Source organism: Cornus florida, unplaced genomic scaffold (assembly GCF_030987335.1).
Source record: "Cornus florida cultivar Cherokee Brave unplaced genomic scaffold, ASM3098733v1 CherokeeBrave_3.0.0_Hap2_Chr01, whole genome shotgun sequence".
Classification (NCBI taxonomy): Eukaryota; Viridiplantae; Streptophyta; class Magnoliopsida; order Cornales; family Cornaceae; genus Cornus; species Cornus florida.
The window spans coordinates 88,677,906-88,702,251 of record NW_026775571.1 but is presented as its reverse complement, the minus strand read 5'-3'; the positions used below and the strand labels follow the sequence as shown (position 1 = coordinate 88,702,251).

Here is a 24,346-nt window from a genome sequence, read left to right as displayed (position 1 = left end):
TGTAGATTAAGTTATCATTTTTGTTTGGATCCACCTAACAAGTCGGATAAAAAAAGTCTTGCACAGCAATTTGTGAATTCGCTTAGGATGTAATAATCCCTGTGAAGTCAAGAAGAAACTTGATCTCTGTGAGAACAGTCTGTGTCAGTATCAGAGATCAATTTAGATGACTAAAACATGAAATGATGGAGAGGTCAGAATGAAAGTAAACAGATATAATGGTGAATATTAAAAACGAAAGGAGTATGTGACCATTGGATTTTTGAAAGTAATTTTGGGAGAGAAATAAAATGCTACTTTTGGACGTTTGTAACATTAAATGTACAATGAGGACTGTGAAATGGGACAGTGATGGCTTGTATCCAATTGTCCAAAACAAAAATAGGATGGGAACAATAGACATACAACATATTGGACCACTTATTTGGAACTGTTCATTTTTTTGGAGCCAAATATCTCTTGCCCACCAATGAAGGAAGAGATTTGGACCACTTATTTGGATCTGTTCTTTTTTTTGGAGCCAAATATCTCTGGCCCACCAATGAAAGAAGAGATTTTATCCATACCAAGTAAATCTACGGGTCACATTCCAAACCTATTTATCTACTTTATGAATAGTACAGAATCATTGGCACCCATTCCAAACTCACTCATCTCCTTTCTAAATAGGGAAGGCCCGGCCGCCCGCCCGCCCCTAATGAGGCAGATTTGGTAGCCCATAAATGGATTTAGAACGAAAATAGTAAAATAATTGAAAATCCGAAGCGGGTAAGAGGCGGGGCGGATTTAGTGATGAACCCGCCCCGACCTCTGTCCCTCAAACGTTTGTCTCAGTAGTCCCAGAATTTTGGAATAAGCATCCATTGTAATTGTGGATGAAGCAAATGACAGAACATAGGAATATAGTTCAGTGCAAATTACAAATTACATCTTCTAGTTCACTATCAAAGAAACAGCTAATCAAAAGCACAAGCAGCAATTCATGAAGCATTCAATTAAAAACTCTTTAGGCAGCAATACATGAAAGGAAAAATAGTACAGAATTTACTCATAGATGCATTGTATTGGATGTACTTTTAATACAAATTGTAATGATTGCAAGTTAATTGCAAAATTGAATATGGATCAGTGGGTATGGTTATAAGCATTACAAATGAAGATAAACGTACATGTTTAGATGTTTATTAAACTTATATACAAGATGATATGCCAATTTAACTCTAATTATGGAGCTGATGTAAGGTTATCCTATACGTGTCAGTCATTTTATGTCCAACAATTACCGAGGCCAAAAGCTGCACCTTCGCCATGAAAGATTATCCCCAGCTAGCCGAATAGTGAAGAGAGTAACATCCAAGCACCAATTATTGGAAAGGTAATCAGAGCAGAAACCTGGAATGTGCAAATTCAAATTAGAATGGTGCCGGTTCCACCGGAATGCACGATTGTATATATAGTATACACTTGCATAAAATTCATTAAAAGGAAGAATAATGGATTACCACAAAAAATACGACTTCCTTGTTAGCAAAAGCTGCAGTAAATTCATTTTTTCCCATTTCCTGCTTAACAATACCTTGCAACTAAATGGAAAAGTGAATCAAAATTAGCTACTACAGTAGTAAGATTTGTCTAACTATTATCAATAATTGGGTGGTTTTCAACACATGCTCAAATTATTCAATGATATAAAATAGAAAGGTGAATACAAATTGCTAAAGACAGAGGACACACATCTCTTCACAAGCAAGGAATTACTAAAAGGCCCATAGAGTGCCCGTGTAATTAACTTGCTATCTACAAACAGCTCCCCCGAAATTGTCTACAAATTCAAACCGGCTGAAGAGCAGAACTACTATTGGTTCCTTGATTGAACACAACATTAATTCTAATGTAAGGTTCTGCTGCATGCTTCCAGTAAGTGATTGTGCTTTCATTCCAATGCTTTATGTTTATCTGGGAAAATGGAGTCAAGTGAAAGGACAGTTATGTCTTGATACGTTGGTATAAATTTTCAAAATAATCCCAAAAGGGTTACGTAGATTTGCATGAAACTGGATTGAAGAAGCCACTGAGGAGCTGAAGTGATTTGATAAGGAGCACCTTTCACACTGTCAATTTATAGATAATCATGGTCCGAAAGTCCACTGCAAGAGGTAAAATACAGACAAGGGTTCACATAACAGTTGCAGTTTCTTCCAAACCTTGTGACTTAAAAAAGTAGGTAGATACCGTTACCCGTGTCCCAAAATCAAAGATTGTACTTTTGAAAGTTGTCGCTAAATTCATACTTTCCAAGCAAATTATTGGATGGCCATTCATGCTTGAATCACCAACTCTTTTTGGCTTTCCACCTCCATTCATTTCTTGGACCCAGTATGCTTAACCTCCCCATCATTCTCCATCTCTTTGAATGGAGAGCTTCATGGTTATTTCTAAGGTGTAAAAGGCTTGAGACAAGGTAATCCTGTATATTCCTTTCTATTAGTCATAGCCATGGAGGTCTTCAATTCAGTTGTATCCCATACCATCTCATCTAAACCCTTTAAATTTCATTGGAGATGCAAAAAACTTTCCATTACCCACCTTTCCTTTGCTGACGATTTTATTATCTTCTTTCATGTTGACTTACAATTTGTTTCGACCCTTAAACATGCAGTTGACCTATTCTCTGATCTCTCTGGTCTTATGATTAACAAGGACAAGAGCTCAATCTTCTTCTCCAATACTGATCCTCACATACAAGCTAGTATCCTTAATCTTCTGGGAATTAACGCTGGCTATCTTCCTATAAGACATCTTGGTGTGCCACTTATTTCTACCTGACTTAGAGCTACAGACTGCAGCGTTGTTGTCAACAAAATCACCTCAAGAATCCAGCACTCGACAAGTAGAAAACTTTCTTATACAGGTAGATTGCTCCTCATCAAAATCATCCTCTGCAACATTCAACACTACTGGGAAAGGCATTTTATCCTTCCCAAGCAGGTAATCATTCAAATTAATCCAATCTTAAGGTCCTTCCTATGGTCAGGTACTGATTTGAAAAGAGGTGGAGCTAAGGTTGCATGGGCTAGGGTCTGCAGGCCCAAAGCTGAAAGAAGCCTTGGCTGCCTGATATTGAGTCGTCTAACAGAGCATCAATCTATAAGTTCCTTTGGCAACTCAAAGTCAACAGCCCCCGAAGTCTTTGGTCTAAGTGGGTTCACACCTACTTAATTAAGAATAGAAGCCTATGGTCTACTAAAATTCCACAAAAGTGCTCATGGTGTTGGGCCGTTGGCGGAAGATTCTACAGCATAGACATGTTGCAAATCTAATAAAGCACAGAGTTGGAAATGAAAAACTTACCCATTTTTGGTATGACAACTGGTGCCAAGCATGCCCTCTGTTTCACAGACCCACAACCCCCCCCCCCCCCCCCCCAAATTGACCAATTTGCTACCCTCGATCACTTCATCACAGGTAAACTCGTGGTCATTTCCGGCAAAGTATTTTAACCTCATCCCATACTTATTGTCTCTTCCACCACCAAACCCCTCGGTTGATGACATTGTACTATGGACTCCCTCATCTAATGGTGTGTTTTTCCTTAAGCATATCATTCCTTTCTTTTTTCCACCATCCACTCCTGTTATCTGGTCCAAGATCGTATGGAGTCAACCATCAATTCCCAAACATTGTTTCATCACCTGGTTGGCAGTACATAACAGACTTCCTACTCTGAACAAAAAGTGTCACCTACCCCCATATCCCAAACCTTTGCCCTCTCAACTGGAGTAATGGAAACCAGTTTCTTGCTGCGAAAATCTCCTTCCAAGCTACAATATATCATATCTGGGCTCAGCGTAATTCTAGGATCTTTTGAGGAACTGTATCAACTCAATCTCACATCCTCCACTGAATCATTGATGATGTCAAAGGGAAGCTTTTATCTCTCCAATTGAGAGACAATCTCACTGCAAGACGGCTCATTCAGGACTGGGATTTACTTCCTCCTTGCTTGAGATCTCCTCCTCGTCGTCCTGAAATTGATAACTGAGGCGATTGCCTCCATTGCGATACAGAGATCACCGGATTGAAGAAACCTTAATGGGTAATTGATTCCTAACCGCTAACAATTTGTTGCCTGCTTGGGTGGGGCTTATTTTGAACTACTGAATGACTGGGCTTATGGTTTAGTCTTGGGCTTGTAAGGTTGTTTTCTTTTCACTCTTATCTTGTATGCCTTTTGGGCTTTCTTGGGCCTTTTTCTCACTGTACATACTCATTTATATATACAAATTGCTTCAGTTTCCAGGAAAAATAAAGGGAGAGATGTTGAAGAAGCGTGAAACATTAAAGCAGATGTAACTCTAAATATCACATATTATTGCATAATCATTATATACCATTGGAGAAATTATGTTAATTAGCCAAAACTAGAACATATACCTCGTGATGATACTTCTTTGCTGCTGACAAGATTCTTGGTAAGTGATGAAAACCTTGACACAAGTAGGATCCAAAAGCAGATCCTTTGTCAAATAAAAATGGATCCAGCATCTCTCTTAACTTTTGATAAAGATTTCCAAAAGGGGTTTTAATGAACTATGAGCCACATAAAACATTAGAATTGGTTAAAACAGAAATGTAAAAGAAAATATAACAACAATGAGGAACTTTTCAGCTCTTAATGCTTGATAATCCATTGCTAGTGGTAGATGACAACAGTTTTATGGATTTAAATTTCAACAATCTTTTATGAAATTTGTGAATTTGAGTAACCAAGAAGAATAGATAAAGTGTGTCAAATATAAATGTATTTGCATTACTACCTTCAAGAACATGCATCTTCCGGAGCTTACTTGTCTTCTAACCTTCCATGATCTCATCTGAAAAAAATAAAATTCATCCTCATTTCCTTGCACAGATTTGGCATATAAACAAGGGTTATTATCAAAGAAAATACTTTTGAGATTTGAAGAGCCTGCTCAAGGTGCTGAATTTGAATCCACTGTTCAGTTACAATGTCAGCCATCTGCACCCAAAAAGATAAAAATAATAATTTAACACAATGAGCATGAAATTTTCTCAATTACTTGTAGAAAATTCACGTCTCAGGAACAGTAACCCACACAGATGCCAATGCACAATTTTCTAACTGAAGTATTGATGCCTGAAATTGCAGGCTTTAGGATAGTCATATGACTTTACAACTGGTTTTCTAATTAAAAAGTTAAAGAATCAAATCCCATATAGAATACAAATGAATAACATGTTAAAAAGATATAAAAAAAATGTATCTTCAAAGAGTCCTGCCTTTGCTTCTTCTCTCTCTCTCTGTTTGTCTCTTCCTTAAAAGTCAAGTGTTTGTCCCAGCTATACAAGTTGGTGGGAGGAGAAGGCTAATGATAGACCTAACCTTTGGCATTAATTTGCAGAAGTGGTGTCTCTCATGCCTGAACTCGCATCCCATTGCTTCTCAACCCGAGCTTTTTCCCATTGAACCAAGTAATGATCCCGCTCTCTCTCACCGCACACACAAATGTATGTATTAGAAGCTATATATAATAACTATAGCCAAAAATGATTTATTCAAGCACCAACAATATATATTAGTTATCCAAAGCAAAGTACACCACTTTGTTTCTGAAGTGCACATGCAATTCATCTTCAAGCCTACTCTTTTAGAAGGCTGTTTTAGCATATTTATTTATCTTTCTATAATAATATGTAGCTCCCTTCCTCTCTCTCTGAAGTAGAAATTTGTAAAATGAGTACATGTTTCTTTCTGTGGGTTATTAGCAGAATTGACAAAGAAAACTTTTAACAATTCATGAAATTTAGTCATGCATATGGGACACAAAGTATTGAAGATGAATGAGGACAAATAACAATCATTAACCATTAAGTAACTTCTCAATGATCATTTTCATTTTCATCTGTCTTATTTCTTTCAATATGCTACAATTTCAGACCCTTAAAGTAGTTCCGAGCTAATTTACAATCAATATATTGGCCCAACTTGACCCAAGGCTTGTTACAAACAATCCTAGATGCAGATTGAAAAGTATAAAAGGAAAAGAGACTTCTGATAAGAAGATTACCGACCATATCAAAGTCATAACTACCTCGTGTTTCCTCTCTAATGTATTTGATTAAACAAGACAGTTCATTACTTCTCTATTATTAATTATATTAGGAAGAACACTCAAGGCATACTAAAGGAAGTAATAGAAAATAAATGGCTAAGAAAATGCAAAGATTAGTTTTAATTCATACCAAAACCTATATTCTCCACATATTAAAACATCAATATAATAATTAGAAAAATTAATTGCTACTGTTATGAACTAATTCATCTGCAAACAAAGACGAATGAATGAATCAGAATACTCACCTTTTCAACTTTTGAAGTCACCATTTCCAATCTGTTCTCAGCATCTTGTGCTTTTAACTCTAAATTATGAAGCTCAAAGTTGTTCTTTCTGGAAGCAGCCCAAAGCCGTCGCACCTAAACACCCCCATGTCTACTTTTTAAATAAGGTGACCAGTCAACTGCAAGTAACGTGAGCATGCAAATTAAACAGAACAGTACCAAACCTCTTCTTGTAGCAGATTAAGCCTTTCATCCGCATATGAATAGTCACCCTGGAGCAGACATAAAATCATGCTACATTTCATAAGTCTAACACGACATGCATATACTTTTTCCTTTTAAGAGCATTATTGTCTTTGTTACAAGGACTTAGATACATGTCTACCTGTCTTGTCTACTTATAAAAGACAAAGGGACGTGGCTAGATTTTCAAAATGTGTAACTTTTTTTTTTAACCAACGGGGCCAGTGGCCTAGTGGTATCAGCCTCTTACCTCCCAAAGGGAGGTCAAAATGTGTAACTTTAGTAAATCTAGAAATACAAAGGAGGATGTAGTGAGGATTGAGAATCAAGAGGTACAAAAAAGTAAACATTTTTGCTACTTAGGCTCAATTATTCATAATGAAGGAGAAATTGGAGAGGATGTTAATCATAAAATCAAGGTAGGATGGGGTAAATGGAGGAGTGCATCTAGTATATTGTGTGATAGGCGTATCCCCTTACGATTAAAAGGGAAATTCTATTGAACGACTATTAGACAAGCCATGCTTTATGGCACATAATTTTGGGCAGCTAGGTAACAACATGCATAAAGTGAGTGGCAAAAATGCTAATGTTGAGATGGATGTGTGGCAAGACTAGAAAGGATAGAATTAGAAATGAACGCATTCGGGAGATGGTTGGAGTAGTACAAATTGGAGATAAAATAAGAGAAAATCGGTTAAGATGGTTTGCAAATGTGCAAAGTAAGACCTTTAAATCCTCTGGTTAGGAAAAGTGTCATAGTCCACATTAAGGATAATACTAGGCGAAGAGGGAGACCAAAGTTAACATGGGTAGAGTTAGTAAGGAAGGATATGATAGCATGTGGATTGACTAAGGCTATGACCCTAAATAGAGTGGAATGGAAACAAAGAATTCATGTAGCTGACCTCAAGTAGTTGGGAAAAGGCTTGATTTTTGTTGTTGTATTGTTTTGTATGCACACTTCTCATTTTCAAACGGACATGTAACAAAGGAACATTATGGGAAAATTTAATGCGAAGTTGTATAGTAAGTTAAGTAACAACTAGACACCCTCGTAGTGCATGTTAAAGTAGGCATGTCAAAATGCATATTCCATATCCATGCCCATGTAATGTAATATCAGACATAGGTACTTCATGCGTAGAAGAATACATCAATGTTTAGTTCTGCTTCATCTAATGGATGAATGAAAAAAAAAAAAAAAAAAAACATATAGATTTACACAACTTCAGAGACAGATGGATGCTAAATTAGAACCAAGGGAAGATAATTTTTAGGAAGCATATAAACTAAGAAGCACGGAAATAGATAGGGACACGGACACCACGACACGGCAAATCCTAAAAAATTAGGACACGGATACGGAAGGGACACAGCGAATAATAAATATATATATATATATGATGTTATACTTTAAGAAATTAAGAGTAATAGTACTTATAAGAAAAAAAAAAGAAAAAGAAATTAAGAGTAATAGTATCTTTTATCAACCTACTAATGAAAAAAAAAAAAAAAAAATTTGAGTTTTGTGGGGAAAAAGGAAGAAAGACAAAAGGAGGATTAGGGTGTTGTTAGAAAAAGAATTAAGGGTTAGTTAAAAATAAAGGTAAGAATACATAGAAGAGAAGAAATTCATCGAAACGACGAAAAATATTGTTGTGAAAGAAAAAAAAGAAGTATCAAGGGTTTCTGAAGAAAGAAAATAAGAAGAGGAGGAGAGAGCCAAAGTTGATCGTGCAAGAGCTTGAATCTTTGAATTAAAATATAAGCCTAAATATATGATTATTTTAATATAAATTTGTTTTATAAAAAATAACTCTTAAGTAATTATGCAACGACTATCATATTAAGGGAAGTTATTAAACAATTCCTCATGTTTACCATATTATGGGAAGTTATTAAACAATGCCTCATTTTTACACTTCAACTCAACTTTCTTACAAATCCCCAAGAATGCACTTATCAAAAAAATAATAATTTAAATCCTTGTCCTTATCCAACTTGAGAATAAACTACTACATACAAACTGTCGTTCCTCTTTTCACCTTACATTCCCTCTTTTTGCTCTAATAGATTTCTTGCTACTTATAAAAAATAAATTAAAAAAAGAAAAATAAAACAGGTAAAAGTGATACCATATCATCTTTACCTGATAACCCTAAAATTTCTTTCTTCGGCAAGGGAATGCAAACATTAGAAAGAGGCGGTAAATTGTAAAAGAGCTTAACCTGACCCTTGGCATATAAAAATGGAGGAGCTATTATCTAGAACCGAAAACTAATCTTAGAAATGAATAATACCAAGAAGTAAAATATAATTAGTATTTCATGGCTAGAGACATGATGGTTTCATAGTGCGATTGACCATCAGCGTACATTATACAGGAATATAAACAAGTTCCAGAACAATTTTTTTTCTTCGAAAAAGATAGATGCAATTGCCCAATATGGAAACTCATATATCATCTGGTATACGATACACTTATATTAGCATACATGTACTGGAAGCCAAACCTTTAAAGTGAACAAGGCAGATTGCAGATGATCAATCTCATGGCTCATCTCCTCAATTAGCCTCTCAGTTTCTTTGAGACGGAGACTTTTAGCATTTAAGTCTTGGATAGTTTCTCCAAGGATGGATTCTGCATTCAAACATATCACCATAAAATTAACATACCACAAGAATAACCTTCTTCAAAGTAGACAAGTTTAATCCTTTACACACACACACACACAAATATATATTATGTAGATAGATCTGCTCCATTTGATTCACAACAATATTTAGAAACACTTAGCTCAATATTTTATACTAAGTGCTTTCATAAACTGAAACTGGAAATCAACATTGATTAAGCATTTATAATTTCTTAAATCAAACTAAATTCAACTCAACTTAACAAAGAGTTTTCTCAACTATTTGAGGATCCGGATTCGTCATTCCACTCTGTGTAGCCTGTAGGTCCATTTACCTCGATCAAGATCAATTAAGAATTACCATTTGAAATCAAAGTAATGCTGTACATACCAAATTTGAAACCATAAATTAAAATGTAGAATATGCGGAAAGTTATTAGTTGCTTATCATTTAAGAAAAAAAATTCTTTGTCCTTTGTACACCCAAAAAAGCCACTACCTCGTCCTTCAGTCACGAATTCATGTGTTGCATGTAGGCAAATATTCTGAAAAAGAAGATGCGTGAACTTGATTTTCGATTAAGATTGAAATCACTCCATGACAACAATGAATTTGTCCCATAAATTTGAGAGGCTACAATCAAATTTCACAACCACGTTTTCGTTCTCTTGAAAATTAACACATTTGAGTCACATTTTCGCATACGCATATACATATACATATATAAATTTTAGGTATATACATGTATATATAATTTACGTGTTGTGTAATGATTGAACAGATCATTACCTAATCGAGTGATCTTGAGCTTCGCCTCTTCCAAATCGCAGGTCAAACGGTGGTTTCCACATGACGTTTGATTTCCGATCTGAGAAATCAGAACCTTCGAATCGGAGGGACAGCAAAGAGATAGCAATATGGCGGGAAGCAAAACCAGTGAGACCTCCATTGTTGTCTGTCCTGCTTGTCTTCTCTCCTCTGCTCCTTCATACGTAACTCAAATCACAAGTTTCTGAATTTACGAAAGAACCTTGTTTATTTCCGTTTTGACAATATAGTCCGGTAAAACGACTTCGTTAAATTACTCTCCAGTTTTACTTTATCCCTTTTGTTTTCAGAAAAATATAGGGTTTGCTTTTGGTTTGTACGTTTGCAAATAATTTTTAAGAATTCAGATAACATAAAACTATTGTTAGATAATAATTTTTTATAATTTTCTTAAAACATATATTTCTATAACTAAATTTTTTGAAAAACTAAGCCAAATAAAGATTTTTGTATGTTTTATATTTTCAGTTTCTAAGAATAGAAAACCATTTTTATAATTACAAACCAAACTAATACTTTATCATTTTGTTTTGTGAAATTTTTTTATATTATTTAGTCAAACAAATGTGTCAATTTTATTTGTCCATTTGTTTTACACTAAGTTAGGGAACGAACACACTAATTCCTAAAATATATTAGTGAAACATGACCACTTGTATCACATTTAAATAACTATAATGTATAAGCTATGTGGACGTAACAAAAAACTGCGATGAATATTTACAATAGAATAAAAACCATTGTAAGGAAACCTACAAACCTCAAAAAATTAACTCCAAAAATAAATTATCTCTAAAAGTTATAAAATAATAACCTAATTACTAAAAACTACTGAATATAAAATCTTTGTTTAGGTCTCAAACAAAAATTCTAAAATAATCAATAGGCCATTTATAAGACAGAAAAATGCAATTTCGGAACCCCTTAATAAAGATTTTTTGTGGCGACTATGTGGGCTGGTGTGTGTAAGCATGTGCAGGTGGCACTAGTAGGTTACTACACTGAACGAGATACATGTGAACAATCTCATATACTGTAGATGGGTAAGTGTTATATATAAATTCAACACTCTTTTATGACACAACACATTTTTAAGCCGTGATGGTTGTGAACCAACCAAAACTCCAGAGTTAAGCCTGCTTAACCTGGAGTAGTACCAGGATAGGTGACCCTCTGGAAAGTCTCTGGTCTGAGGGAGTCAAAAGCGAACAATATTATATTTGAGTAGGGTAAGACTCGTTACAAATGCTATCAGGCCAATAGAATTCCTAAATTAGGCCAAAGAATATGTGTACTTTATTTATAATAAATCAAATCTCACTTATCATATTTAATGGTGGTAGAAATATATATATTTTTTATTAATAAATAATTCTTCTTGCGCATGCATAATATCATAAAAATCAAATACTAATTATTTTAGTGGTGTTTAATTGTTAGGTTGTAAATGAATACCTCCCTTTTAATAAGTACGGGTCAGCTAATCATACACTGGCATAAGGTTTAGGTCTAAACTGAATTGACTGCCAAAGTATCCCGTAACTAAGGAGAAATGCTTCTATTATAAATTCTAATGGTGAAATTTATATAGAAGGAAAAGTAAATTTGAGTAGAATGTTTACCAAGCAAAAAACAGAAAAAAAGAAGAAGAGAGTTTTTGAAGCATGACCCGATTTTCAACTCATTGGTAGTGGTCCAAAAAGAAACGGGTTGACCCGTAAGTGGGCCCGCATAAATCTGGAAACTTCCACACCCTTCTCGTCCTTCCCCTGTTTCGAGACATATCTCTCGCTGCTTTGTCCTCTCATACTCAAAAATATATCATTCAATCTACCGCGATCAAGCACATATACATATATAATCGAACAACATATATATATATATATATATTTTTATATAATCGAAGTGCAAGAAGAAGAGTAAGGGAGAAGAAGCAGAGATCAGAGAAGATGGGTGTGGATTACTACAAAATATTAAATGTGGACAAGAATGCGAAAGATGAAGATTTAAAGAAAGCCTACAGAAAGCTAGCCATGAAGTGGCACCCAGATAAGAATCCCAACAACAATAAAGAAGCTGAGGCAAAATTCAAACAGATCTCTGAAGCATATGAGGTATTTATAGCCCCACTTTCTGTATATATGTATGTGTATATATATATATGTTTGTGTGTGTGTATATTCCTGAAAGACTGGTGTTCTGTGAATTTCTAACTACAAAAAGATCAGATATTGTAAATTGTTCTTCAATTTTAATTGAACCATCCAGTTATCTCCAGTTAAGCATTCTTGTGTATTTATAGAATTGCCACATTTCAAAATATCATATTTGGTTTTGGTATAGGTCTCTTATATAATTAGACATTGTTTTCACATTTTCAAACTCTGTCAGTGTCTCACCTTTGACGCATATTGTTTATGTGAATTAAGGATTACATGTATCTTAGAATTGGTGTGTTTATATGATTTTTTTCTAGGTTTTAAGTGATCCCCAGAAGAGAGCAGTGTATGACCAATATGGTGAAGAAGGGCTAAAAGGCCAAGTGCCACCACCAGATGCTGGTGGAGCAACCTTTTTCCAAACAGGGGATGGACCAAATGTGTTCAGATTCAATCCCAGAAACGCCAATGACATTTTTTCTGAATTTTTCGGCTTCTCGAGCCCATTTGGAGGGATGGGTGGTGGCGGCGGCATGAGGGGAAGTTCAATTTTCTCTGGTGGAATGTTTGGAGATGATATGTTTAGTTCATTTGGAGATGGTAGACCGATGAGTTCGGCTCCTCCAAAGGCATCTCCAATCGAAATTTCTCTGCCTTGTAGCCTTGAAGAGCTCTACAAGGGGACTACAAAGAAGATGAAGATCTCAAGGGAAATTGCTGATGCAAGTGGGTATGTTATTGTTATATTAACTGTGACTTTACCTACATATTTAGTACAATTTTTGTTAAGTATTGAATTGTTAGTTTGATGAAATTTCTATATTATATGTTGAATTCGTTTTCTTGAGGTAAATTATTGGTATTAATCACTTTTAACTTGTGAAGTAAATTATCGAAATTGATTTCGTTTTAAATTGAAATAATGATCTAACTTTTCTTAATTTTACATGATTTGGTGTTGCTCGATATCTATTGTTATAGCATTTTACAATGTCACTTGGATTGCACATTCACATAAACTTAATCATTTGCTTTCTAGTTGTTTCACTTAATCTTGCAACTTCTCATATACTGGTTATGAATGAAACTCTCATCCTATATATAGACATCCTATAAGAGTATAACCTCACTGGAATTTTTCCACAAACATCTAGATATTTACAAATTACAAGTATACATGATTCTCTAATCTTATAGAAGTTTCTACAATCTACAAATATATATACCAACCTACAAATATATATACCAACCATTCAATATTTTATAGATGGGAAACTCTAAAAATCAACTCTACTAATGTCTTGTAGATGCTCCTGAACAAACAAGTAGTTTCGTGCTCAAGTTAACTGACATTGTAATGTTTTGTTGTTGCACAGGAAAACCTTGCCGGTACAGGAGATTCTAACAATTGATATAAAGCCTGGCTGGAAAAAGGGAACTAAAATCACCTTCCCTGAGAAAGGGAATGAGCAACCAAATGTTATTCCTGCCGATCTTGTTTTTGTGATTGATGAGAAACCACACATTGTCTTCACGAGGGAAGGTAATGATCTGGTTGTCACCCAGAAGATATCACTTGCTGAAGCATTAACGGGTTGCACAGTCCATATCACAACCCTAGATGGAAGAAACCTAACCATCCCCATAAACAATGTGATTCACCCGAATTATGAAGAGATCGTACCGAAAGAGGGGATGCCAATGCCGAAAGATCCCTTGAAGAAGGGCAATCTGCGAATCAAGTTCAACATTAAATTCCCAACAAGATTGACAGCTGAGCAGAAGCCTGGAATCAAGAAACTCCTGCCTTCATGATTCCGATTGTGGTGGATAGTAAGTGAGCTGTACCATAAGACTTGTGTATACAAATTTTCTTTTACTTGGCTACTTCATGGATTAGTAGTGTTTTCAATGTGTTTATGTTTGTAATTGAAATAAATGAATATTAGCAAACCTTAGTTACTCGAGATGTAAAAAGGTTGAATAAAATCAAATTTGAAATTTGTATGTATAAAATCTTATTCGGTTAATTTTCGTACCGAGTAAGCATGATTAATATATTGTGATACTCGTATGGTGCTCGAAGTATGAGTAGACGAGTGACAACATTATTGATTCGCTCTAGGACCGAAATTTGAAGTGTTTTTGGACAATCTATCAAATTGTGAAATATACAGAACAGTCTGTCAATTTGTCTTCTTTGTGCTTGTACATGACTACATGGTGTCTAAGTATACTAGTTCTTGTAGTAGTAGTGATAATGAATTGTTCATGAAAATTCACTTAGCAATGCTTTTTCCTCTCATATTGTGGCTTGTTTGTTTCGACCTAAAATATATATATATATATATATATATATATATATTTTCAGGTAAAATATTCTTTTATTTTTACTTTATCGGTATTTGATAAAGGTTTATGTCGAGGTTGAGGTTGAGTCCATCGGGCGGGATATATAAAATAACTTGCCGAAAATTTATGTATAAGTTATTTTTGTTAAATTTTAATATTTTTTTTTTTTCGTAAATATTTTACGACAACCAAACATCAAAAAATAAAAATATATATTTTTTAAAAATTTTACAACTGAGCCTAACTTCTCTAGATTAGGTTGGAAAAGTAAAGAGCTGTGCTGCTGCTCCCCAGCTACAACAGACCAGCATTCAATGAAGCTGAGCAGCATCTTAGAATAACCATACCAAGTTTATTGTAGAAGAATGAAACCTTCTTATCCCATCTAAATTTAGAAGTCCATAAATCATAATCTTCACAAGGTGCTGCAGTCTGTTCCTTTGTCCAAATTCCATCCCTTTTTACTACATTTCCCTCCAAATTTATATATTAGTACTCATTCCCAATATATATATATATATATAAAATCCCAATAATTCCTGTTCTTCAATTGGAAGCTATATAAAAAAAAATTCCCAATAATCCCTGTTCTTCAATTGGAAGCTACGTCACAATCTGAGTACATATACATCCTAACCTTCAATTCGGAAAAGCTGTTTTCTTATTTCAAACCTGTGACCTCCAAGCCATAATAGAACTGTCTCTCTCCGTTTCGTTGTGGCTTACAAGTCATAATAGAACAACCTCACCATTGCGGTTGCTTCCAGGCTCGCCCTCAAATTGTCAAACTCAAATTAAAAAAAAAAAAAAAAACAGCAGTATTCTTTGTTAAGTTCCCATGGGGAAGCTTGGACTCAGCCAAGGACTTTTTTCTTGCACTCAACTTGCAGCTTCAGTGACTCACATGAACCTAGGAAGTTGGGAACTATTGTGGAGCAAAATAGGGCTATCAAGCTGTTTCATCCAAACTACCAACAGATCCTGGATGCATGGATACATTTTCTTTTCTTTGTTTCATAGGGTTCACAGTTTGAGGAGCCTACCCCTCACATGTATAAATAACTATTACAAGTGAGATTTACTGTTTAAAATGTTCATCATCAGTTGCATGATACAAACTTGTCCAGGATGGATATATTTCATGTCCAGAAAATATAAAAATTCCTATTAAAATCCTGTTTTTCATCTAGTCTGATACAAACTTCATAGAAATATAGAAGATAAGATGATCATCAAGAACTACAAGGATGGTGACAAACCAGAGGAACATGGCAAAACATTGGCATGCATTATTTATACAGGCCATCTAACAATTAATCAAAATATTTTTCAAAATTTCAAGATAAAAATTTCATTTTATGAAAGAAAAATCCAACTAATGAACAACATTTATCAGTAAAAAGATCATCACAATCTAGTTTTATAGTCGCTTGAAGCCAGTGTAGAGTTACAGTTAGTGATCTTACTTAAAGCACTCTCTAAAATGGCTTTATCTGTTGTTAAAATCTCAAATCTTATTTACATCTACTTCATACAGAGAATAACTCCTAACATTTTTGAAAATATTTCATACTATACTCTCGCTGAAGAAGCATGAATTCACACACACCTCTTAAAAATTAAATAAATGAAGAACTGAAAATACAAGAAGAAATTTCTACTCCACAATGCGCGCTCATAATAATGTACTATTCACATATTCCATCCTCGCAAGTTCTTTCAACTCCCTTCAGAGCGTCAATAATGAAAGACAGTTTTATGAGAGAAGACAGAAGCAATGCATTATTGCAGTCAACATGTATGATTGCAAATTAGCAATTGTTTGTACTTTGAATTAAAGAAAATTGATCGAGAAAATAACTTCATAACGATAGAGAAATTCACGATTTGTCATTTCAGTCACGGAAACGAAAAACATTTGGGTCTACACACCAAAGATTCCTTCCATGTCCATGCATCTTCTTTCCTCATGCTGATTTCAATCCCTGCAAAAAGGGAGAAAAGAAAAAGAAAAAAATTTGAAAAAAAAAGCTCATATTAATGAAATGCTGCAGCTTCATTGCTGATTCATCTAAATAATGTATGTACTCTTGTATCCTAAAATGAACCTAATTAGGCTAACAAATAATTCATTTTAATTGTTACAAAATGAAGCCTAAAATCACTTATTTTAATGCTGTGCAAAATGTAATGGACTATTGAATGTTTAAATTGTTGGGCATGTTGTTAGAGCTGCAAATAAGACACAAAATGAACCGAGAGCTTAAATCTACATAGCCACCTTTGTTTTCCATTTATAAATGAATGCATTAGCAGGTATATTTCGAATTGGACTCACCCGTTTCTCTTCTTCCATCTTGGCCTTGATGAATGAGTATATTGCAACTCCAGCAATCGCGATGCATGTTCCAATGGCGGTTTGTGTTGAAATCCGGTTACCTGTAAAGGTTGAATTGTTAGATATCTTTTGATTATGAATATTTTTGGTAAAAGGAATCCAAAGATACGATCAAGATAAATAAAAAATAAATATTTTTACCAAAGATGACGATTGAGAAGCCAATCACAAATACACGCTTCAATACATTCCCAACTGCGTGCGTGAGAGGTGCCACCCTCTCAAGGGTGTTGGTCGCTAACTGAAAAGCCAAAAACCAAAAATACTTCATCATCTCAATTTAGAACAATGCTACACCTTATCAAATAGTTATATGGAACTAGTAATTCGCTTATTGGCGAAAATGACATCAAGATTGTTGAACTCGGAGACTGTCGTGCTATTTAGATTACTTATGCAATAATTACATTATATCGCTTATGTAATAATTTTATTGTATTGATCCTAGTGCTTTTCATTAGCAAACTACAGCAGACGAAAGCAGAGGATTCTCTTCACAGGAGGGGTTCCGGATCCGAAAATATTTTTACTCTAGCTAAAGATCCGGTAGGGAGAAATTATGTAACGGTTAATTTAGTAGCTGCAAGAAGGATAAACTTCTAGAATTAGGGAGCTGGGAGGATGAGGGAAGGGGAAGATTAGCACTAATTTAATATAAAATGATATGTTACAGTTAAACCAAACGAAAATACCTGATTGTAGAGATGGTAAAACATTCCCACCCAAAAGAGATCTGTGACGAACTTTGTTGTACCCACTTTAGTAATTGCATCACTAAACCCATGCTTCATAAGTTTAGGTCCCTCCAACTGAATGATAAAAATGAAAAATTGAATACAAAATTTATTAATTAAAAAAGGAAAAAATTATCACAAGGGTACTCTAATGTGAGCTCATGATCTTCGCCATTGGATTTTGCAAGGGGTGTGCACACAATCCAACAACCGAGGGTGTGATCTCACACCCTCGTGACAGAATTATTCACAAAAATCAAGCAGCTCTACTCATTCGCTAAGCACAGTATTACTTACAATGAGGGCAGGTGGAATACAGACAATGAACGCGATTATGGAAATGTAGGCATAGAGATTAGTGCTATCCATATCGGTCTGCAACAAAACAAGAGTTGGTAAGTAGAAAAAGAGAATGCAAGATAAATTTTAACTTTATCACATTTAAAAGAAGCGTAAATTCACCATAGCTTTCTTTGAATATATACTCCTGTAAGTGAAGGAGATGTTGGAAATCATAGCACTGATGAAACCGGTCCAGTTGAAGGACAGTTCAGTCAATGATGCCATTGACACACCTGCATCCAGTTAGTTGTTAAGTCAAGCCTAATATGGTAATGTCATAATAGTTCAGGTACATTTTCCCGTATTCATCAGGACAGAGTTCAAAGATATTTTTTGCATAATTTACGGTTTTAATTAGTTTAAACTGAATCTGTTAACAGATTAAGCTAAATAGGTAAGTGTAGTTTGAACGCCAAATTAGTCCATATTGACAACCTTAAACATCAAAAATATTGACAACCAGAGAAAAGAGCTTGACAACCAGAGAAAAGAGCTTACCTAAGACAACAGGTAAAAGTGACAGCCACAAAGTGATGGGCAGTTGTTGTCCAAGAATGAATTGAGAAGCAGCAGCATTGAAGAACGGTTCGAGGGCTGATTCAAAACAAGACCACTATGAGTGAGAGATTTCATGGTTTTAAGCGCTTGAAGAAATAATCTTTGGTAATATAGTGAAGTAAAAAGATAAAATACTTCTGTATGTTAGCATGGACATTGAATTTCACCTTTGATGGTGTGGGTGAATGAGACTGCAACTGCTGCAAACGAGACATTGCTGGTCACATGGCCGAGTGCATGACACACAGCGACAGGGATGAGCAGCTTCAGGAGGTTTGCGTCCATAGGCTTCACAGAACCACCATTCACATGTCTCACATCTCATTGTGGCAACAATTATGTTTTTGCAACATCAATTTTTATCATATACTATGAGTCTTCTATCTAATAATTTTATCTCCAGATGAAAATTGGTAAGATTTTGAAGAAATGCGATTAATTTATCAAATTGAACTTTAGATACAGTGATATCACTACACTTTCTAATTTTGAATATTATTATATCTGAATTATATATACTAGATTTTTCACTTACAGCGCGTTTTGGAAGGCCCACAGCCCAGCTCACCAAACAGTACACCACCCCCACTCCCAAATGGATAACCGACACAAAGCTGCGTACAAAAATTCGTCACAACAATTAAATTTGATTTTTATTCTTTAGTACTTTTGTCATTGGAAAACAAAAAGAATATGTCCCAACATTATCTAGTACTTAATGGAAAACAAAATTAATATTTAGCTGATTTGTCTTCAATAGTAAATAAGTTGTTCGAAGGACTCACTATACTAGGATATAATTTTTGGTGGTGAAAATTTTGTTATTTGGTACATATAAAATGATTTATGAGTTCTCACTGACATACATGCTATGTTTGGAAGCACCTAATGAACTTCTTAGATTTGAAAATCGTAAATTTAGTGATCTCACAAGCAACAAAAAAATATATATATATATAAATGTCATGAATGATGGTTTCTTAACATTAAAATATAATTACTAATATAAAAGGTCCATTAACAATTAACAAAAGTATTAATGTCTAATATTAAAATTTTAATATACATGACATGATTTGTATATGAATTTTCATAAATTTTGATTCACTAAATGAGATTTAAGTAAGTAATTAGTAAAATAATACTTACTAAGGATAGGGGAAGTAATTGTAGATCTTCTTGTTGAGGATGTTGAAAATGACATTAAGAAAGTACCTGCAAGATGAGGTTATATTAGTAACTTTAATACCAGTAAGACAAGACTCTCTTGACCATAATTTTTTTTTTTTTTTTTTCCCTCTCTTGACCATTGAAAGTTGGGTAAGTTCCGGGTTTCTAACATGCGCAACCGCGGCGCAGTTTAGAGGACGCACGTGACCTACCACATGAAGAAGAAAAAACCAGTGACAAGCGCCGGGTACTTCTCGATGAACCCCACCGGAGCGATCTTAGCATCCCTGCGAAAACATCGGGTCAGGAAAGAAGCAATAATTAGTTCGGGATCCGGAAAGTTTCGGGTTATCGGATCATAACAGAGGAAACGGACCTCACCCGGCGGAATCGCCTCCCTCGGCCGGTGATGACGCGGTGGCGAGGCTTGGCCGGAGAATCTCGCGCTTATTCGCCGGAAAGCCAGTGTTTAACGGTGAGGATTCAAGGATTATAGCCGGCCGGAGCTGCCTTCCCCATAAGAGGTTGCCGCCGTCTCCGACGGCTCCGATCGGTCGGGCGGTCGCGAAGTGAACTGTGGTGAGCCGCGCTGGCTTTCTCAGCTGGGGGATTCCGGAGATGGTGGTGGTGCCGGAGAGCACTCGAGACTCCATTATTGTTAGAGAGAGAAAGTAGAGAGAGAGTAAAAACTGTGATATGGTTAGCTGGACTGAGCTCTTCTTACTCGTGAAGGATAGAGCGAGTTATTGAATTATCATGCGCCGATGAGTGGTCGTGAGGTGACGAGACTAACCGTTTTTAAAACTTTTATCATACTCATACCCTGCATCGCGGGCCATGGTCCATGATAGAGAAAATTAGAAACATAATTTTTGTTAGACGTAATTTTTGTCGGAGTACTAGAAATAGAAAACAATAATTTCCAGTAATTTCCATAAAGAAGAAAGAAGAAGAAATAATTAGATATTTAGCAGATATTATTAAATGGTTCACCAAGAGGACCGGTTAAATACATGTAGTATTATTATTGAGATTTCTTTGTAATATATACATAATTTTTTTAATAAAAAAGTCTAAATTGAATTGACCCACCAAATATTAATGAACTCGAATTATTTAATAAATTGAGGTTATTTAATGATACATTCTTATTGGATATATGCTCGGCTTTGTTAGTGATGACCGGTGAGTTTGGAATGATCCTAATAAGGTAGGAGTAAGTTTGAAAAGAGATTTTAAGTCCGCTTAGTCTGGATTTATATATATACACACATATTCTTTTATTAGATATAGTTTTTTTCCCCTTAATTTCTTATGATAAATTTAAATTTTAACAATATTTTTGTTATTGTCATTGTTAAATATTTAACCATACTTAAATTTTTTTTTACACTTGTTCAAGCTTGAATTATTATTTTTTAAAAATATATATATACATTGGCCTACCCGAGGCCCAAACCCAATGAGGAAGCAGTTTTGGAAAAATAAATATATTTGTGAAATGAATTTGGGAAAAGGGTGCCTTGTCTCGAACTCATTGGTTCACGTCCTTAATTGTTATCTTTTAAAGTAAAAGATGAAAATTTTAAATTTCCATAAGAGTGAAAAGCAAGCATGTAAGTCACTTGCAAAGGTAAAAAAGAAGAAGAAGAAGAAAAAAAAATAATAATAATTTAAGCATGAATTGATTTAGTGTTTGTATCCCTTTCAATTACTTACTCTATGCATTTAAAGTAGTGCAAGTAATTTCTAAAATATCTAGGACTTGATTTTTAAATTTTTAAAAAATATTCAAGACCTATTGGAGATATTTTTGTAGGTCTTGATAAGTTTGCTCGAACTTAAAAAAAGAATATATATATAATCAATAGAATGAATTATTTATTTATTTATTTATTTTATTATTATTATTTTTTTTGGATAGTGTGATTCAGAGAAGTCATTGGCTATGGTGGGTAGATGGGAATGATGAATCAAGATCTTAAATGAACGGCATCGGAATGTTTGGAGCAAGATAATAATTTGGATGGAGAAATATATGATTATGTACGGGGTTGTGTGGGAGAACTTATTGGGAAAAGGATATGGTAATGTAAAACTTAGGAGAAGGGGATATGGTTGTGGGGTCCATCTTATCCTCGAGTGAGAGGCTTGTGTGGAAGGGCCTGTCCTATCCAATATTTGATCCTGTTTTCCTAATTCCTCGTCACTTGCTTTCCCTATTCTTTTGTCAATTAGATTAGAAAAGTTTATGTTTCTAATATTTTAAGAATAATATTAATAAGAACTTTAGACAGTAAAATTATAATGGATTTTTTTTTTTTTTAATTCTTTTCTTTTAAGACCAAGTTAATGCTCCAGAGAGTGAGCTCGTGCACCTCGTGAGAACATTTATTTTTTAATATTATTAACATATAGGTGTAACTAATAATCAGTAAGGCACAAACTAGTGTTGTAGATTTGTGAAATGTTGGTCTATCTAACATTTGATCCACTTCTTTAATTATTTGAGCCTAATAGTAAGATTCTGACCTAACACTTGAAGGTCCGGTGTTTGACATCTCTTTGGGATCACTCCACACTAAAAAATAAATTATGGTAATTACTGGATGAGATTACATGTGTGTTGGTGGTGAATTATGAGTTATTGGAACCGATAAAGTAGCCCATTTGAGGAGCAGATAAAATTTTCATATTGGTTGGTGTTACAGGAGTATTTTAACTATTGTTTCATATTAGATAGGAATGAAATATATATCAAGTCTATACGGGCGAGTAAACAATACACCTAACAGCTTAAAATTTTAAATTGAATGACAAACGGTAGGTCCATTACAAATGGTAGTTGGGTCGGATGAGAGGCAACTTAATTCATTACAAGTGGTACTTGAGTCGGATGACAGACACTTTACATTTGAGACAATCCAAATGCATAGATTAAAATGAACACTTTTACCTAGCTAAAATATAAATAGAAAATGGAAAGCAAATGCATATAAACATTTATGTGGTGACTTTTGTGTTGATTAAGATGATTAATTTTGAAGCTTGAAAGCAAAATACTAATACAATGTCATACAACTTAAAAGAAATCAAGGTATTGATCACAAATGCAAAATAAATGATTTAATTTAAGCCCAAGGTTCAATCATTTACACAAGTCATTGATAGGCTATTGAAGTTAAGCCAAAACGTCGGGTCAATCGGCACTCCCCACCAGCTCACATGTCAAGTGGCCTGACCTTCTTGTCCTTGGCCACCCCATTAATTTGTTCCCCACTTTGAACAAGTACTATTAGAGGCCTCACACAGTCTCACTCTTCTCTTAGGGGTTTATGACCCTATTAACCCTACTCATGCAAATCCTTATGATGTGTGTATATATATATGGTTGGCCAACATAGAGATGTTCTTGTATTATTGGAGAGAGACATAAATTCGCTTTCTATGTGTCCTAGATTCCCACTGATGCAGTAACCATACAACATATACTCAGAGATAACGAGTTTGAAATATTTTTTCAACAAATTTAAAGTGAAGTACATTTGACTTTCTCCAGATTTGAGTGTTGGGAGCATGGTGAACAATAATGTTATGCAAGACAGTGAATAAGTATTTTATTATTCACTGTTATGAAGCTATGAGCTAGAATTTTTGGAGAGATGACTGCAAAGTTATTGAATCGTGTGTTCACTTACAGCTCTATCTCTTATGTTACCGTATTTGCAAAAATGGACATAGTCAAAAAAAAAAAAAAAAAAAAACTGAAAGAAAGAAGGGAAAGCGACTGAACCACAATGTCAAATGATACTAGGGATGTCAATTTAATAACTTATCTTAGAGACTTAACTAGTTACCCATTTCTTATAATTCTAATTTGGGATGTAAACTTAGTATTAAATTTACTTTTGTTTTAATTATGGTGGAAGTTGGAGCTTAAACTTCTTGTGATTTGGTTGTATTAAACTTTTATTTTTGTTTATTATGTTCTCTGAATTATGTTATGTATATGTTATTTTTTTTATTTTTGTTGGAATACATAATTTGATTTATGTTGTGCCATTCCCAGACTTTCCACATTTAAATAGCATGAGCTTAAGTTCTAAAAAGTGGGAGAAAAAAATTTGTTAGCGTGGTGGGCACGGAGGTACAGTATTTCCCAACAAGGCGGGGCTGGACATGAAAATCCAACCCGTCGCGAGTCTCGGGGCGGGCATGGACTTGACAAAAATTAAAAGGGGCGGGGCGGGATTTAGGGAAACCCGCTCCAAACCCGCCCCGTTGCCATCCCTAAATGATACCTTGTTACTATCATCAACCAATCATATCATAAGTAAAAATACATTTATTTTATTGAATTCTACTATTAAATGTTAGTATTTAATAATCAGTCGAAAATACCATATTGGAGTATTTTCCCTAGTAGATAGGGAAATTCTTGTTGCTTTTGTTTACACTGAGTTTTATTTTTATTCTGAGTTTTCTAAAATTACTTATTGAATCTGAAATGTTAGTGAAATTGGGCATGAACTGGTTAATTTTGAGACATTTGACTAAAATAG

The 24,346-nt window shown here is 34.6% G+C and overlaps 3 protein-coding genes across 5 annotated transcripts; 1 reads left to right on the top strand and 2 right to left on the bottom strand.

Moving 5' to 3' along the window:
- Window positions 1–1,021: 1,021 nt before the first annotated feature.
- LOC132305163 (uncharacterized) lies at window positions 1,022–10,269 on the bottom strand. 2 transcript variants are annotated; one of them, XM_059802843.1, is made up of 9 exons: window positions 10,033–10,268; window positions 9,121–9,248; window positions 6,586–6,633; window positions 6,383–6,496; window positions 4,952–5,020; window positions 4,818–4,874; window positions 4,435–4,590; window positions 1,503–1,583; window positions 1,022–1,392 (listed from the first exon to the last, which is right to left on the bottom strand). In XM_059802843.1, the coding sequence occupies exons 1-9, from the start codon at window positions 10,190–10,192 to the stop codon at window positions 1,327–1,329; spliced, it is 879 nt and encodes a 292-aa protein (XP_059658826.1). In that variant the 5' UTR covers window positions 10,193–10,268; the 3' UTR covers window positions 1,022–1,326. The 2 variants fall into 2 exon arrangements, with proteins under 2 accessions (XP_059658826.1, XP_059658830.1); XM_059802847.1 differs by lacking the exon at window positions 6,586–6,633 and having other exon boundaries at window positions 10,033–10,269.
- Window positions 10,270–11,845: 1,576 nt separating this feature from the next.
- Window positions 11,846–14,260, top strand: LOC132305154 (uncharacterized). The gene is made up of 3 exons (XM_059802837.1): window positions 11,846–12,185; window positions 12,548–12,960; window positions 13,607–14,260. The coding sequence occupies exons 1-3, from the start codon at window positions 12,021–12,023 to the stop codon at window positions 14,043–14,045; spliced, it is 1,017 nt and encodes a 338-aa protein (XP_059658820.1). The 5' UTR covers window positions 11,846–12,020; the 3' UTR covers window positions 14,046–14,260.
- A 1,964-nt stretch (window positions 14,261–16,224) lies between these two features.
- Window positions 16,225–20,561, bottom strand: LOC132305143 (triose phosphate/phosphate translocator, chloroplastic). 2 transcript variants are annotated; one of them, XM_059802825.1, is made up of 12 exons: window positions 20,166–20,561; window positions 19,997–20,071; window positions 19,764–19,829; window positions 19,150–19,228; window positions 18,782–18,902; window positions 18,555–18,650; window positions 18,177–18,289; window positions 18,012–18,089; window positions 17,673–17,789; window positions 17,122–17,221; window positions 16,921–17,021; window positions 16,225–16,567 (listed from the first exon to the last, which is right to left on the bottom strand). In XM_059802825.1, exons 1-12 carry the CDS (start codon window positions 20,435–20,437, stop codon window positions 16,550–16,552), a joined length of 1,236 nt encoding a protein of 411 aa, XP_059658808.1. In that variant the 5' UTR covers window positions 20,438–20,561; the 3' UTR covers window positions 16,225–16,549. The 2 variants fall into 2 exon arrangements, with proteins under 2 accessions (XP_059658808.1, XP_059658812.1); XM_059802829.1 differs by having other exon boundaries at window positions 20,161–20,300.
- Window positions 20,562–24,346: the final 3,785 nt, after the last annotated feature.

Coding starts and splice junctions, on each gene's coding strand:
- LOC132305154 (XM_059802837.1), top strand. CDS start 12,021: ATGGGTGTGGATTACTACAAAATATTAAATGTGGACAAGAATGCGAAA. Junction 12,186..12,547: donor AGATCTCTGAAGCATATGAG/GTATTTATAGCC, acceptor ATTTTTTTCTAG/GTTTTAAGTGATCCCCAGAA. Junction 12,961..13,606: donor GAAATTGCTGATGCAAGTGG/GTATGTTATTGT, acceptor GTTGTTGCACAG/GAAAACCTTGCCGGTACAGG.
- LOC132305163 (XM_059802843.1), bottom strand. CDS start 10,192: ATGGAGGTCTCACTGGTTTTGCTTCCCGCCATATTGCTATCTCTTTGC. Junction 9,249..10,032: donor GCTCAAGATCACTCGATTAG/GTAATGATCTGT, acceptor GTTTGAATGCAG/AATCCATCCTTGGAGAAACT. Junction 1,584..4,434: donor CAAAGAAGTATCATCACGAG/GTATATGTTCTA, acceptor TTTTCCATTTAG/TTGCAAGGTATTGTTAAGCA.
- LOC132305143 (XM_059802825.1), bottom strand. CDS start 20,437: ATGGAGTCTCGAGTGCTCTCCGGCACCACCACCATCTCCGGAATCCCC. Junction 18,090..18,176: donor TATATTCAAAGAAAGCTATG/GTGAATTTACGC, acceptor GTTTTGTTGCAG/ACCGATATGGATAGCACTAA. Junction 17,022..17,121: donor CTTCTCAATCGTCATCTTTG/GTAAAAATATTT, acceptor CAACCTTTACAG/GTAACCGGATTTCAACACAA.